The sequence below is a fragment of the Photinus pyralis genome, unplaced genomic scaffold (genome assembly GCF_008802855.1).
Source record: "Photinus pyralis isolate 1611_PpyrPB1 unplaced genomic scaffold, Ppyr1.3 Ppyr1.4_LG8, whole genome shotgun sequence".
Lineage (NCBI taxonomy): Eukaryota > Metazoa > Arthropoda > Insecta > Coleoptera > Lampyridae > Photinus > Photinus pyralis.
Window position 1 is genome coordinate 32,775,850 of NW_022170819.1, and position 17,099 is coordinate 32,792,948.

At 35.5% G+C, this 17,099-nt stretch overlaps 1 protein-coding gene across 1 annotated transcript in view; it reads left to right on the top strand.

Annotated features, from left to right (window-relative positions):
• Positions 1 to 12,810, top strand: part of LOC116179548 — a 49,862-nt gene extending 37,052 nt beyond the window's left edge. The window contains exons 4-6 of the mRNA XM_031499344.1: positions 12,218 to 12,334; positions 12,391 to 12,632; positions 12,685 to 12,810. Coding sequence (XP_031355204.1) covers positions 12,218 to 12,334; positions 12,391 to 12,632; positions 12,685 to 12,688 — 363 coding nt within the window. The 3' untranslated portion in view covers positions 12,689 to 12,810. The remainder of the gene's footprint in view (positions 1 to 12,217; positions 12,335 to 12,390; positions 12,633 to 12,684) is intronic.
• Positions 12,811 to 17,099: the final 4,289 nt, after the last annotated feature.

Consider the following 17,099-nt stretch of genomic DNA (forward strand, 5'->3'; position numbering starts at 1 on the left):
TTTTGTTGTCAATGTCGACTTAAACGCTATTGAATCATAAGAGATTTTTAACTACGCTCGAATTGACGTTTCGCAATTTTCGAAAGAGGTATCCGCTTAAATTTAAAAATAAAATCTCTTATAAACGCTCCGTCCAGTAGGCGGTGTCAAGTTACAATGCACCCTACGATCACAAGCAATCATCATAACGCGGCACCCCAGATCCGCCCTACTAAAACCCCTAGAAGTAACTTCGGGGATTCTAAACGTATTGGGAACTCGAAAGGAATAAACATCTTATTGATCTTTTTTGCGCGAACATTTACCTACATCTCAGTGCGTCAATTACAGATTGGGAAGTATCAAATTGTCTTTTAGCGCCCTTTAAAACTGTGTTTTAAGTATTGAAACCGACCCTTACGGTGGTAGTTTATTGGCAAGGAAGCGATTCTCATTTACCCCTTGAAAGTGGATAAGTAAGAACATATTGTGAACTTGAAAGGTAACGAGCAAATCAAAGAAATGAAAGAGGTACAAGGAACAAACATAAAATAAATAATTAAAAGTTAAAGCAGAAGCAACCAGTGGCGTAACATGGTAGCAAAGCTTTGTTCCATCTTGCCAACACGAATTGAATCATTTTTTTAATTGCGCGGTTGCCACGTCATTATTGATAAGTGGTTTGATTTTACTATAACACTTTAAACAATAAGTAACCGTCCAACTTCGTTTCATCCAAAATTAAACTTATGGAATACCTCTGATTCCGAAAAAGGTAAGTTAATTAGACTGACACTAAATTCAGGGGGTTCTTTTGATAATAATGCACCTGTAAACTACACACAATGTTACACTTTTCAACCCCCTTGTAGATCCTTTACTTGAAATTTTACTAGTCACAGTACAACAAATCAATGTTGATCTTAAAGTTGTCGATACAACTCGAAATACAATCGAAATACAACTAACCTTTTTATTTACAATTTTTTCTCGACATGGAACATTTGTTTTTTTGTTAATTTTACAGGTAGGTAATCATGCTATCCAGCATATCCCCTATTATCTTACGTCTTTTCTTATTTTTTATAACTTATTTTTCTTTACAGGAGTTGGCCGTATCTAGTATTTTTATTTCCCTAAAAAGGGTTACCTAGACTTCGTTGCCCGTCCCTAACCACGTGGAGGTCCCTGTATTTTTATTTAATTCTATTATTTAGAATTTTACTTAATTTTGTTTTTTGAATTTTGCTGCAAAATTCTCCAAAAATGCTTCTAATATTTTTATCTTGCAAATATTGGTTTTTATTAATAGGCCACATAATTATTCCTTTTGATTCTAATAAATTTCTAAAATCTTCTCTTTCAATTTTAAATCCTTCACAATCATATAATAAAAGTTCACTGTTTTCTATGCCATTTTCACATGTACACATATTAGTTTCATCTTTTCTAATTTTGTATGAATAAGAGTTAAATAAACCTCTATTAGTTATCATTTGAATAATACCCCTATTTATATTCCAGTCTTTCCATTGTATGTACTCGTATGTTTCCCTACCTTTATCGGATTCTTGTTGCCATTGATTTAAAAAATATTGTTCAATTTGTTTTTTTTTATCTCATTTCTTGTTTTTATTCCTTCGTCTTCTTCAAAAATTTTTAAATTTTTGTATGCAGTTGCCGGATGTCCAAAATTAATTTATTTTTTATATAAGTATTGTAATTTATTGTATTATCCCCTAAAATAATGTCTTGATCTTTTCTTAAATTATAATTTTAAATTTTTAATTGTATTTTCAATGTAATAGCATGATACCAGCTATGCTAGTTACTGCACTTGTTTCTTGTAATTTTTTAAATCTTTTTCCCCATATTATCGATCCATATAATAATGCTGGCTCCAATGCTCCTTTATAAATCGTTAACAAATTTTTTTTATTTAGTCCCCAATTATCTTTGCAAGTCCAAATGTATTTTTGAAATAACTGTTTTATTTAACTAGAAATTTTTTCAATGTGTAGATTAAGATTTAAATTTTCTTGAATTGTTATGCCTAAATATTTTATATTGTTTACCATTTTTATTTGTTTATTATAGGTTTTTATTGTAGGAGGTCTTTTAATATCCAAATTTCCTTTAAAAGTATCATTTCTGTTCTTTCATGTAATATAGTTAGTTTATTTTCCGTGCACCATTTTTCAAAATTTTGTTTCTAAATTTTTTCTTGAATTTTTTTCTATAATAAAAATTTTATCATCTGCATATGCGATTTCTTTAACATTTTTTTGAAAACTGTTATTAAATATTATATTCCAAAAAGTTGGTCCCAGCACCGATCCTTGTGGGCATCCTTTAGTCATTTCTTTTGTAATTTTTTGATATTTATTACTGTATACTGTAATTCTGCCAGTTAAATAACTTTTTATAATTTTTTGTATTGAAATGTCACATTTTATTTTTCCCAATTCATATAAAACAGCCGCCAACCAAACATTATCAAACGCGCGAACTATGTCTATTGAAATTCCTAATACATATTTTTTTGTGAATTTTCAACGCTTCTAAATAAATCTAATATAGCATCATCCGTTGATCTTCCTTCCCTGAATCCATATTGTTTTTGATAGAATTTAGTTTTTTTCCAAATAATAATTTATTCCGTCTTTTAATAATTTCTCATAATTTTGCCTAAACCACATAGTAGCATTGGTCTATAACTTTTGATATTTAAGGGATCTTTTCCTTCTCCTGGTTTTTTAATTATTATTAGATCACTTTTTTTCCAATATTTTGGAAAATATCCAAATTTTAGACAAGAATTATATAGAATTTTTAATTTTTTTCTTATGAAAGGATATACTTTTTTTTTATAATTTCGTTATTTATTAAATCTGGAGCAGGCGCTTTTTTGTCTTTTTGTTTATATACTGCGTTTGAAATTTCACTGTGTGTAAATTTTTCGAAATTTTCATAATTTTGAATTTGTGTTTCCAAATATTTTCTTTTATTTTTTTGTAATTCAGTTGTTTCAATAAAATCATCATCCGTTATTAAATTTGTGACTAATTTTTCCGCTGTTTCTATCCATGTGGTTGTCATTAATTCTACATTATATCTAACTGTGGTAGGTATTGTTTCTTTTTTATTTTTAGTTAATTTATAAATTTCTTCCCAAGGTTCTTCATTTCTATGTTTAGTTACAAATTTAAATTAATTTTAAATGATTATTTTTAGCTTTTCTAATTAGTTATCGTTATCCATATTGTTCATTTGATATAACTTCCTCATTCTCATTACTTTTTTCTTTTATTTGTTAATTTGGATTCTTACTGCTGACTTTCTTGTTTTATCAATATGGAGTAGATATCAAGTGGTTTCTAAAGGGTGGCATAGTTAAACCCGCCGGCTTGAAACAACTTCCAAGCGATGACTCTTTGGATTGGCTTAATTTAAAATTTCCTAAATAAACTTATACACTCAACTGCCTTTTTCATTAGCGGCACTAATACCGAATTAAGCTGATACTCGGTTATATGAACGCTCCATAGGCCTTACTTTGACTACGTCGTCCAAAAAACGCTAATCATCAAATCCAATCCAATAGCTCCACTGCCATTACGAGAATGCCCATGCCCAATTTCATGCAAAACTCATCGTATCTCTGACTACTTAATCATTTTTTAAACAACTACTTAATGGTAAAAATTATCTACTTATACACTACGGCGTCTTTGCAATTATATCCCGTTTTCACTTAAAATTACGAACATATAATCGGCTAATAATTAATAAACAGAACTGAAATTATACAATATTCTACTGTATCAATGACGAGAGCTTTTTGATCCTTCATAAATAATGTAAGTATCTTCACGGGAACGGTTACAAAACTGGTATCTTGGTTTTGTTACTATCAACGGCTGAAATACGGCACAGTAAATTAACGCATTTAATTCTAAACTCTATTGTCCATTTTTCGAAAAGAAATAAATAAATATGTTACATAAATAAGTTTCTACTAATGAAGCGCCCGGTTAAGCCGTTAAGTCTACCCATATACAGTGTGTTCATTAGGTCTGGTAAATTCCATGTACGAAAACGGGTGTTCGTTACAAACAGATACGGAGGAAAATCAAAACATTCTCATTTTTAGGATTAAATACAGAAAAATGTTTGTTACAAACGTTTCTTTATAATGATTATTCGGGTCAGGTAAAAAAGTTATCGGGCCTTACATTTTTCTGGAACACCCTGTATATTTTAATTCAAAAAAGGTTTTTTTAATGGAAAAAAAATTTCTGTATTTTTTGAATCATTTGAACCTCTGTTAAATTTTTAAATATTGTTTTTAATCTTTCCAATAACTTGCGGCTGTTTTTAATATGATCCTCGGTTTTATTGAAAAAGAATTTAATTTAATTGAATATACAGGGCGTTGCATTAAAAAAATTAGGTTAGGTTCGATAACTTTTTTACGCGACCACATACTTTTTTTCCCTCGTACTTCTTAAACAAACGAATATTGATGAATCGAATTTGATTGCAACTGAATGATGCATATTGAGTGAAGTTTGAAGTAAACTTGAGAAGAACGAGGGAACGGGAACCTGGCTTGAAAAGGAAACTCCATAGAAACTTAAGAAGAAATTGAGTAACGCTTGGGAAGGATTTTGGAAGCTGCTCGAGAAGAACTTTAGAGGAAGTAATAATTATTTGAAAATCTTTCGGAATTTATAGAGAAGAAATATATCGAAACTGGGAGATACCGAGGAAGAAATTTAGAGAAGAACGGGGTGAATTGCAGAGAATTTAAGGAGCTAGAGAGGGGGTTATTTGGAAAATAAGAAAAGCTCAAGGAGACGAAAGGATCTGAGGAAAACCGGAGGTGAATTTAAGGAGAAATGCTAGGAAAAACTTATAGGTGAATTTGAGAGGAATAGTAAATATTGAGTAAAAACAAGCTTGAAAGCAACGGAAGAGAAAAGTGCCGTGAACTTTGACTCTTCTGTAATAAGGGGTCGCTTGGCCGTTTTCAAAAATCTGGTTTTGAAGTTGTATTTTGGTCAACATAAGAAAATTTCCACATGTACCGCTTCATAGCGATCGTGAACGAAAGTATGTCTGGCGATAACTGGCGATGACCAAAAACGTACTGCGAAAAGCGAGCGCAGATATCACGATCTCTTGGAGTATAAAAGTTTTGTTCCGTTCTGTTTAAAGCCGAGCACCTAATTGAAATACAGGATTTCTATTGGTTGTTAAAGCACGCCAGTGGAGGTCTTTTTCGTTCAGAAATAAGTTCATTTTTGGTTTTTCTCGTGGGCGAGATTTAAATAGCGGAGGAAGTAGGGGAGGGGGATTCTTGCTTGAGTTCGCGAATTGAAACGTACTCTTCGGATGCGTTAAACAATTACATTCGAAGACGTGCACTCTTTTGTGCGTGAAATTTCCTATCGGTGACAATTAATTCTAAGTTAATTTTTGCATCACGCACATACCTACCGGAACTTGCGTTATTATATTTTACGTTCAAAACAAAAATACTGGTCGCGACAGATGCCTCAAAATATCGAATCGGATTCACATTTCAATTAGATTAATAATAATAATAATAATAAATGTCTTTATTGATTAGCAGTTCTACATTTGCAATAAGTACTGCATATATCAATTAGGTGAAAGTTCAGATTTTTTAGGTAAAACCTAATCTGATATTCTACTTTAACCTTAATAACTTTATGAAAGCATCCACTTAGGTACAGACAGAAAGAACAACAAAGAACAAAAAAAAGATGAACGATTGAAAAGAGAAAAAAAGGAAAAAGAAAGGGAACAAGCTAAATTATTGTACGTTTTGTATAGTAAACAAGTATTGTTTATATTTGCACTTAAACATTTTTTGGTTTAACGTCACAATATCGGCAGGAAGTCCATTAAGTATTGTAGCACTCGTAGCAACAATTTACCAAACACGAATCTTTTCCAAATTTTACTGGGACACACCCGCTACTATTGGCTTTATTGGTTGCAATTAAGACGCGAAATTAAAAGCTCTTCGGTCTGTGACGTTTCGTTCTCAAAACCAAAAACCCAATTCAATTCAAAAATGGCTAATATTGTGCAATATTTTGGTTGCGCCGCGTCCTTCAATCTTTTTTGAAATCACGTACTACAGTTCTCTAACTTAATTAAAACGCGAATGCTTTAAAAAAGTCTCCCGACAATCTTAATTAATGGCACTCACAAAATGGCGAATTTTGCAGCCAGGCGGCCATGTCTAATCATTCATTTGCTACTTCCTTTCTGCACTACCAATTACAGATTATTAAGGGTCGTTCATCAGCATCCCACATGAATTAAAAAAAGCAAGCTATTCTCTCTAGCGAAGAAAGGGAGTTTCAGAACCGCGGATCTGCGCTTTTCTTGTTTCAATCAATGAAGTTTTGTAAATCCCTTTCTGATACCACAGTGATAGATTAATAGGGCGCTGTTGATTGAGAGTTAAAATTTAACGAAGAAAGATTTACAGCTATGCGCGCGTTAATTACAATAGATAAATTACATGGAGGGATTGCTTCACGTAAATCAAATTAGACGAAATCCTCCAGTCTATTTTAAACCAATCCGTTCGACAAGACGTCCGAAAAAATACATTTAAAGCGGAAACTTTTCCGATATTGCCAAATTTTTCACTTAAAAAAATTGATCTTAAAATTTTACGCTTGGATTGAAAATTGGCAGGAAAAAATATAGCGAAAAGTTGGCTAATATTTATTCTTATTGAAACTGTAAATTTGAGTCAAACACTTCACTCAAGTCCATCAATTCTTGCTCCCCTTCTATACAAATATATAGCGGGTCACTGATATAAAATGACGTTCGATTGACATGAGAAATATCTTTGGGGCAAGTTACAACGGGGCTGATTCGATTTTGTGTAACCTGATATTTTAATAGTAATTGGGAGTTGTGTTTAAATTAGATTTTCGATTTCGTTCCTGTCGTTCGTTACTGATTTTATTAGATTTTCGTCACAGAGTTCTAATTGACGCAATTTACCGATTACGCTCGTATTTCGTGACTGGGGGCGGTTGTTTTTCAGTTTTAACACTCTTAAAACAATATAAAGAAGATGGAATTGAGAAGTTTACTGTATTTAAGGTTAATTCAGAACGGCTGGAAGTACGAGCCTCAAGGTGTACTTCACACCACCGTGTCTAGTTAGTAACGTGTGCATTAGATTGTAACGTCAATTAGAGTTTACTAATGAGTCTCTACGGACACAATTACACTCATCACAACACTCATGACCCTACGCCCTTTGTTTTACCTGACAGAGGCCCCAAGCGTCCACTGTTAATAATTTATATTACATTATACAACTCACCGGCAGTTAAATATTTTCCGAATGAGAAAGGTCAGTCCATCGCCCTTCGTTCCCTTCCAACACAATATCAACGTCTAAGCTTAAATTCAAAGTGCAGGTTAAGAGCATCCACCCGAGACGATTTCTTATTTAATTAACTAAAACTAGTTTCAGTTTTGACTGACTATGCGTTCATTTATTTAAAAGCTTTGCATTGCCTTCAGTTTAGACAAAAGCCATTTAAAATGGGTTAAATTATAACATATTATTAAGTTTATTATGTACATCCATACAGTATCAATAAAATTAACTACAAATTTAACAATCAATGAAACAAAGTGACCAAAATCCTTTGCTTGGATCCGATTCTTGTCAATAGTACAGTACAAAATCTGCTCCTTCAAATATTTCTCACAGGTCGATTCCTTTAGGATTATTAAAATTATTTCAACAAAATTTAAAGGCGAATTCCTAAAAACAACCGTTCACTACTTTATACAAGTAAAAAGAATTTAAAAAATATTGACGTGGATGAGATTCCTTTCAGGTTACAATTGCTCTTATCTCTCCTTTAGAAATATGGAAACAGACCGCTTCTGTATGGTATACTTGACTCCGTGAATAATGCAAAACAAAAATGTCCATACGGATTGCGAATCCGAACAAACCGGCTTCAATTTCGCGAAAGTAATACTCGAGATCTTGATAATACATAGGAGTAAAATGCCAATGTTCCACTTTGCCGATATTAATTTCTCCCAATTTATTAACTAGATTTTGTTGCAGATAAATGCACTGATTAATTGTTTTTAAATTCCCTGCTTTATTTCGTTGTATACAAAATCAAGGCGCTGTTCAATCAACTTGCTTTTAACCAGCCGTTACTGTTAGCGATCCGAAAAGGAATCTTCTCTGTTTATCACGATGATCCTTAATGTCAGTTCATTTACTCCATTTAGTCGGCAATTCTCATTTTTTTAACGCACCCAAATAATAAGTTTCAATTCAAAAATCTCCCACTCTTTTACCACTTTCTTTCGCTCGTATGAAATAACCGTATTTATGAACGCAAATGGCCTCGACTGGCGTGCCCTAACAACCAATATAAAACCCGAATTTGCGTCAAATACTCGGCTTTAAGCAGAACAGAGCGAAACTTTTAGGTCCCAAGAGATCAGGGCAATCGCGCTCGTCTGCGTTTTTGATCATCGCCGATTGTCGCCAGATATACTGTCGCTCATGTTCGCTATGAAGCGGTGCATGTAGAAATTTCCCTATATTGATCAAAACCGCTCGAGCGACGAGCACTCTAATTTTCTCAAAAATGCTTGCGAGCGAGCGAGTTGTGCTCGAGCGGTTTATCGCGAGCGCTCGGGAAAAGTGCGGTGCTTAATCTTTCAGCGCTTGAGGACGGTTAAAAGTGCTCACGAGCGAACAAAACGCTCAGAATCGGAAAAATCGCTCGAGAGCGGAAAAAACAGCTCGCGAGCGGAAAAAGCACTCGCGGGCGGAAAAAGAGCTTGAGAGCGGAAAAAAAACGCTTATGAGCGGAAAAACCGTTCTCGGGCAGAAAAAACGCCGAGCACTTTAAGTAAACGCTCGAGTATCGATCACCAAGCGGCCGCTCTGAAAAGTGCTCGCGACCGAATCGCTCGCAAGCGCTTTTTCCACATGGAGCGCTTTTTCCAGCGAAACGCTCGCGAGCAGTGCCCAGCTCTGTTTGTTTTACTCAAAATTCACTGTTCCCCTTTAAGTTTTCCCCCGCATGTCCCTTAACTTAATCTATAAATTCATCTCCATTTGTCCTCAACAGTGGCGGTCCCAGAATTTGGTAAAGGGAGGGCCCATGCCCGAACTTTGTCCCAACACGGAAAAAATAAAAGAAATCTCGACACAGAATTGATGAAAAAATGGACAACGGGGGGGGGGGCCTCCCCTGGGATCGCCACTAGTCCTCAAATCCTTTCGTCTCATGTATTCCTTGAGCGCATCTCACTTTCTCCACAACCCGCCCTCAAGGTTCACAAGTTATCCATAAGTTCTCCTAAAATTCTCTGCGTGTTCCCCCATCATTTTCTATATCTCCTCTTCTGTGCCTCTCAGCTTCACTCTATTTCCTCTAAATCTCCTCAATTAAACTCGTTTCGAAACAATTTTTATGCTCCCTTTAAGTTCAACCCAACTTCCCCTAAAGTTCTTCTCAAGTAGCTTTCAAAATCCCTTCATGTTCTTCCCGCGCGTTACTCAATTCCTTCTTAAGTTCCTCTGACGAATGTTCTAAAGTTCTCAAACTATTTCCATGTTCACCTTAAACTTTTGTTAATTTCCTCTCAGGAGAAATTAATAGAAACTTGTGGGCAGATTTGGGGAAAACAGAGCTGAGTTTGGAAATATATCCAAACGCAGCTCTGTCCACAAGTTTCTATTAATTTCTCCTGAATAATTTGCTCTTCAGGTTCCCTTAAGTTAAAATTGTTCAAAGTCTTGGGCCTGTACACATCCCTTGTATGGACGAAAAACGGGTTCCTTAATCCCAGCGACCAAAAAGAAGTCTGATGGGGAACGTCAGGACTGTGGGGGGGGGGGGTGGGGGGGGAGCGTTGGCACCATGACTTTGACCAAGAATTCGCGGACTAGTAGCTCGTTGTGGCGCGTTGTCGTGATGGAGTTTCCAGGTAGCAGAGATATCTTCTCTCGTCCTCATGACCCTTTTCGGAGTCTTTGCAACTCAGAGCTTCTAGGTCAAAAATCCAGGTTCGTTACCAACGATGACGCTGTCCAAATAATCAGGTTCAATTTCAACACGTTGGAACCCAAGAAGATATATTGTTTCAGATGTGGTAACCCTGGAGAAGCATTAAGGAACTGAAAAAATGCGCGGGAAACACACATCTGAAGCCCAAGGAGACAATCGTCCATATTTAAAAGTTGCACTTCTAGGCAAACCAGTTTTAGCATTACTTGATAGCGGTGTTAGTTGCACAATTCTGGGACATGCAGAATGGAAATACATACAACACCTCAATTTGAAAATTGAAGATAGTACACCAACTCAAAGCAAATTGACCAATGCAGAATCCTGTCAATCACTTGGTTCGCTTTCACTACCCATTACTCTAGAAGATAACAAACAAAACTGGTAAAAATGTTAATGGTACCTAATATTCCGCAAACCTTAATATTGGGAATGGATTTTTGGAGAGACATGAAAATAATCCCGGATTTTAATAAAGACGTATGGGAGGTTCAAAAGTACTGATTCAATTCCCAAAAAATTGTAAGCATTCAGACGACTTCAGGTTTAACTCCCTTTTAATTGGGATAAAAATAGGGTTAATGTACCATCTAGGAAAATACACTTCAAATGGCAAAATCCTAAAATGAACACACGAGATAACAAGGTGGTTAAGGAAGATGACCGTACTTACGTATCCATGTGCTTTCAATCCAAATTATAGCCTCCAACGTGAGAGAAAGGTGTATATATATCCAAACCAATTTGAGATCAACCAAATCCGGTTATTCGCTAGAAATAGTACGTTAAAAAAATTTGCTTTAATTAAATTTACTAGAAATAGATACAACTGTTAAACGATACCAATTTTAAAGTTAAGTTTCAAGGAAAAAATCCTGCGCATGAAAATTTATGCTACAATCAGAGTTCATTAAACTGCGATAGCAGTGGTCCTCAATCAAAAATTACAGTGATACTCCACCAATAATAGTTTAGATATATACTTGAGAAAATAAAAGTGTTGCAAGTAACCATGGACCGTTAAGTTTTTCGATAGTTTGCTCTTTTAATGGGGGGAGAAATTGAGGGCATAGGGAACTAAATGAAATATTTTCAATTTCATAACAGATAAATACCTTACGAGTTTAACCCCGTTGACCCCGAGAACAAGGCAAAATAACCCATCACACAATGTAACGTGTCCTTATGAAAGCCCCACGGTTGAGGGGCAAAATGTAACGGGAGTGGAAAAATCCCTGATCGCTTTATTCAGTTTTTACTTTTTTCGGTAATGTTCGATTCTTTCTCAAATGTCTCCACGGCTAGCTCAACTTTACGGAAACCTATTGACAAAATTTTCATTAGGCAAATAGACCTGTTTCCTTTAAAACCTAAAAACCTAAAATTCAAAATAGTCTCCACTGGTTTAAACCACTTTGATGGTAACCGTATTTCACTTCCTTAATAAGTTCGCAAAGACCAAAAACGTGACTTTCCCGCTCACAACATCCCTACTCTTTAATTTTACAAAAAAAACCTACAAAATAGCGCTAGTAGATTAAAATCAGCCAACTTTAATCATTAACTAATACACTGCACCTACTTGGCCCAATCAAGTGCGTACAAAGGTCATCTATCAAACCCCACCAGGTTTCAACATCGCTTAGTTCGAGTTACTCACGCTGGTCTATGACATCACTGCGAATAATTCTGACTCAGCTGTTTTGGTCACGCAAAATGCATTGAGATTGTGTTATCGCCCGTCAGACTGGCGCTGATAACTTTTTCCAATCATTGTGCATCCCGTAACCTTCTACTAAAAAACAGACCACCAGATGTAAATAGCTGTTCTCTAATGGAACCTTCCTAATACTTAACACCTAAAACACTAACTAAATTTCACCAAAATCCGTCCAGCCGTTTCGGAGGAGTTCAGTGACAGGAAGAACGCGCCATAGGGAAACTGCAATGTATTTCTTCGGAAAGGATCCACGAGGCGTTTGAAATTAGCCTTGAACGTACTACTTTTAACCGTTGAAACGAACGTCAAAGTCCACTGTCAACAAATGAGTCAAATTCCTGTGTATTCAGTAAAGTGTGTTTAAGTTGTCCAGATCATAAGCTCGCTTTTGTTTCAGGTATGGTTTCAAAACAGAAGAGCAAAGTGGAGGAAAGCCGAGAGACTTAAAGAGGAACAGAGGAAGAGGGAAGAACAAGGGGGCGTGAAGAGGGACAGCGATGGCAAGGACGAAAAGGTGAAGATTGAGTGGGTACTTTAGAACGGAGTCGATTACAGTGAGCCTATTTCTAGGTGCAAAATGAAGATTTGCTCACTGGAAGTTCGTCAGAAACGGGATGTCCGGACGACGAGATGCTAAGGGAGTGCGCGAGTCGAAGTAGCGGCAGAGAGAGTCCCGAACCGGTGAGGAACGTTACCGAACCGGAACCGTCGAGGACATCTTCGCCTCACAGTCCGGCCCCATCGGTCACTTCGGAACCGTCGAAGATTCCACCGCCTTCATTTGCTCAACACATGTTCGCTTTTACTGAAAGGTAGGTGAAGTGCATGCTCCTTCCGTTTACCGCCTCCTTTTTCGTATTCCAGATGAATTGAACGAACAATGTGCGGTCGTGAAGGAATTTCATACGCCAATTAGACTAATTACCAACGCAATGTTATTTAATTAACCAGACCACCTACGCGGCCTAAATGAATAATGAAAAATAACCGAATCAGAGGCTTACTTTAATTGATTAATGGCAATTTAATTGCATCGATACGTTGATTTTGATGGGAATAACGCACTTGCGACATCTCCCGGGCGGTGATCGAATCGCGCGTTTCAATTAGCGATTTCGTGCATTTAAAGGGACGATTTGATTAATGAGCGGGTGTATTATGTAAATACGGCCGCGCGCATTATGCACAATTTTAATTTTCTCGCCGGATTGGAAAGGGAGAAAATGAGATTTGAACATAAAAGCAACCGTATTACAATTTTAGAGGACATTTGCATACCGAAAGTGCTCCCGGCGATTTTAAACCATTTTTATTCAGAGAGGCAAACATATCTCATATATTGGACAGTTCAATTTGAAATATAATTTCTGACTTCACAAATATTAGCATTTCATATTTACTCCATTAGTGCACATGCCGAAGGTAGCCGACCAAATGCTTTTAGATTCTAAATATTTCATATTTTTCGCCCGTATTTTATTGGTTTACTTTAGCTACCGGCTGTGTGACGAATTTAAATTGCATAAGAACACCCATCAACTTGAATATTTTTGGTATAAATTTGGTAGAGTACATTTTAGGTTTGTGAATCTAAGTTATTTAAAATGCCATCAATTTTATTTTCTGCTTCTTCTCTTTTTTTTTTCGTTTAAATGTTTTTATAATTTAACGTTTGTAACCGAAATTAAAAATTCTGCAATTTCTTAACAAATTCTGTGTTACAAATTGACCAACGAATTTAATATGAAAATAACATTATTTGAAAGCACAAAAACTGGACCGTAGTAGGTAAATAACGTAATAAGTAAATCTTGATGATTTTACTTGTTCATATTACAAACAGATAAGTTTGAACAGCACGGGGGGACAAAAGTAATTAGAGGGATAGGCAGGTACTAGCGACGTCCTGAGTGAATTGTTGTATTTGTTAAATGAATGCGACTTTTCTTTTTCTTTAAAATTTCACGCGATTGCAAAAATTACGCAATCTGTCGAAAGACGAACCGACTGAATGCCCTTGTACAGTCTATTTTTATTCCACTTTGCGATTCAAGGTCAAAGTGACTTTAAAACTGTAACGCTATTTTCTTGCCGATTGATAATTCCGATTTGGATTCCGCTTAAGTAACCTTTACTCTGTGCTTTTATTAAAATTCAATGTTTCATTCGATATCCTTACGCCATCTAGGTGTTTCGTTTGTGATCCACTAGTTTAGATGTAGATTATTTCTGAAGCAGATTCCTCGTCACCTATAGTTCTTTCTTTTGTATTATATACTTCTTTGACATAGTTAATTGTGTTGCCGCTCGAGGTCGTGCAGAGTATTTTTTAATTTCTTTCGCCGCACGCACTTCTCCTTTGTAAAAGAGACGCGATCCGATCATTATTTGAAAGAACATACACGCCATTCGATAATTTCGTCGACAATTACTTTTGTTCCTCCGATAATTCATTTCTATTAGTTCAATTGCATTGTATCCTTTAGATTAGCTGTGTTATACCGATATTAGTATCGTTGCTTTATAAATTAGTTACCGAAGCTTTGTCCGAAGCAGAGATCTACCATTCTTAGCTACGTTGATTGTTTACTCCGAAGAATTGACTCATATTATCTTGTTTACGTTTTGAATTGATTAGGTTGCATTGCTATTGCATAGAAACTTAATTATTTCTGCACCGTAAGGTATTTTTCTTGAATTTAACGTCACTACGATTAGCCTCCGTGTCAGACGTTAGCATTGCTATTTCGCAATATATTATGTGCAGCGCGATTCACTAACCCCTCTTATTTATTTGTTGTTTTTTTTGTCTGCTACAGATTTTCAGAACGCGCCCTGTTGAGCTCAATAGGTTTTTACATTTTTCGTGATGTAAAATATTGATGTGCAACAAATACAAAACAAATTTCCTGTCTCATAATCATTTTTCAAATGTTATTGTAATCCAAAGTACATTTTCCTATTCAAAACGCATCTCTGGATGTTAAATAAAATTTAACTCACACAAAATAATGGTATCAAAGAACTTAAATATTCCACTTCACAATTAATAACACAAAATCACCAAATTCTTTTGTTTTGGTTCCCTTATCATTCATAAAAATTATGCAAATCTGTTCACGAAGTAAACTTCAGTGGGTCGACCTCCTTAGGAATGTTAAAATGACATTGAGCATAAAACGCTATAGAACATCCCCGAAATGGCCGATTCCTGTTTTTATACAATGTAGAAATTTTCTCCAAATTACAGTCGATTTTCTCCTTTTGAAAGGTAGCAGCAATTCGGAAAACTGGATGGTGGAACGCCTTGGGCAATACAATTGGATCTTTTGCATCGTTAATTTGACTAGCGTTGAAGGTGAATTTTGAATGATAGTTGACAATTTAAATCAGGAATAATATAATATATAAACTGGAATAATTTACCAATACTTGGCAGTATGGAAATGCACATTTTCGCCTGTATACTTAGGTTTTGGCAGCTAACAAAAGCACTAATTAATAGTCTTTAATCCTTTTACCGATTGCCGTTTAATCCAGAATCTTATTATCACCCCGTATAAACAAGAGAGACGCACAAATTTGCTTAATAAACTGCTACAGATCGAAAATCTTCTCTCACCTAAATGCTCCACTTTATATTAGTTTTATCCGTAATGGCAACTCGTAAATTTCCTGTACCTACTGTAAATTTGTAAATTCGAATCGAAATATTTCTAAACCTAAAGCGACCACCGGTTAGTGGAGCTAACACTCATTAGGTCAAAGTAGATTAACATTAGTGTAATCCCTTGAAGAGGAATTATCCACTAGTTACAAACTTACTTAATTGAAGGGGAAAAAAGTAACATTAATTGCCCATGGACTCAAGTCAATTTGCTGTAGGTTATATCAGATAAGGTGCTGTCATCGTACATAGGTATGTCTGCACTCCCCAAATTAGTATACGCTGGACAGGTCAAAGTCTACCAAAACTAAACCTGGAACCATTACATTAATAAGAGGGTTATTTATAAAGTAATTATAATTAATCACCAAAGGATTTAAAATGTGCACAGTGTGATTATGCAACAAACGAGAAATCAAACTTAAGTAGACGTCTGTTCCCTCATAATACTTCCAAATATTTTAAAGTGTGCACAGTGTGCCGCTTACTTCAAAGTGTACACATTGTAATTATGCAAAACGACATCTCCTAAGATACAAGTCTTGATAGGATTTAAAATGTGCACAGTGTGACTATACAGCGACCTACAGTACCAGGCGCGTAAGATCACGCATCCTCACTATGCACATTAGCCAGTTGGAGCCTCCTACAGACTCTAAATCAGTAATTTGCGCTTAGCCCTCTGCAGCCTTCTTACATGCCGGTAGACATATGTTAACTCAAAACATTTTCAAATATTTAAAATGTGCACAGTGTGATTTTGCAACACATCACCATCCTGTCCTGAAATGGCAACTCACAAAACCTCAAAGGATTTAAAATGTGCACACTGTATGGGATTATATTGAAATGTTATTTTACGCAATGTCAGATATACCTATACGTGTGAATACTTAGGAGATAGCGTTAGGGATGCCAAAAGAACAGCGCTACTCTTCAAAAATGACAAATTATTCATTTCAAATTTTTCGAAGGTAAAAAAAGCAAGGATGCACAAGTAATAATATCACTATAATCGCCTAAACTAGCAAAATTGTGAGAGATTAATAAATCTGGTAATACGCTAATATTAAAGCATATGCGGTCGATTAATAGTCCAAGAGGCAGCGACATTTTTTGTGCACTCATTTCTACAAAGCTGATATTCTGTCATTTTATTGTTTTGATAGTACAAGTAAACAAAACGGTAGTCTACCGCGTAGGCTGTGTTGCCTAAATTTGCAACAATGTTCTGAACATGTTAATAAATAATATGTACAATGCCTCATTTCTACAAGAATGAAATTTTGTACAGTAATTAAGTACCTAAAAATAAAGTATGGTAATAGTCTACCGAGATGGAAGCGTTGCTATCACAAGTCTACCACCCACGCAAGATGCATAAAAATTATTCGATTGAACTTATTTCTACAAAGATGAAATTTTTGTTGGAAAAAGTTGATGTCATAAGAAACGAAAAAGATTGGTCTACCGATCGCGTGATGTTGCTAAGGTCTCGGTAGACCGCTGGAAGGTACGATTTTCAGAGCGCAGCTGCTGCACTGCTCTGCTAAAACTACCCCTAAATTATTATGTACACGGGCATAAAATAAAAATATTTCAAAAACGAACA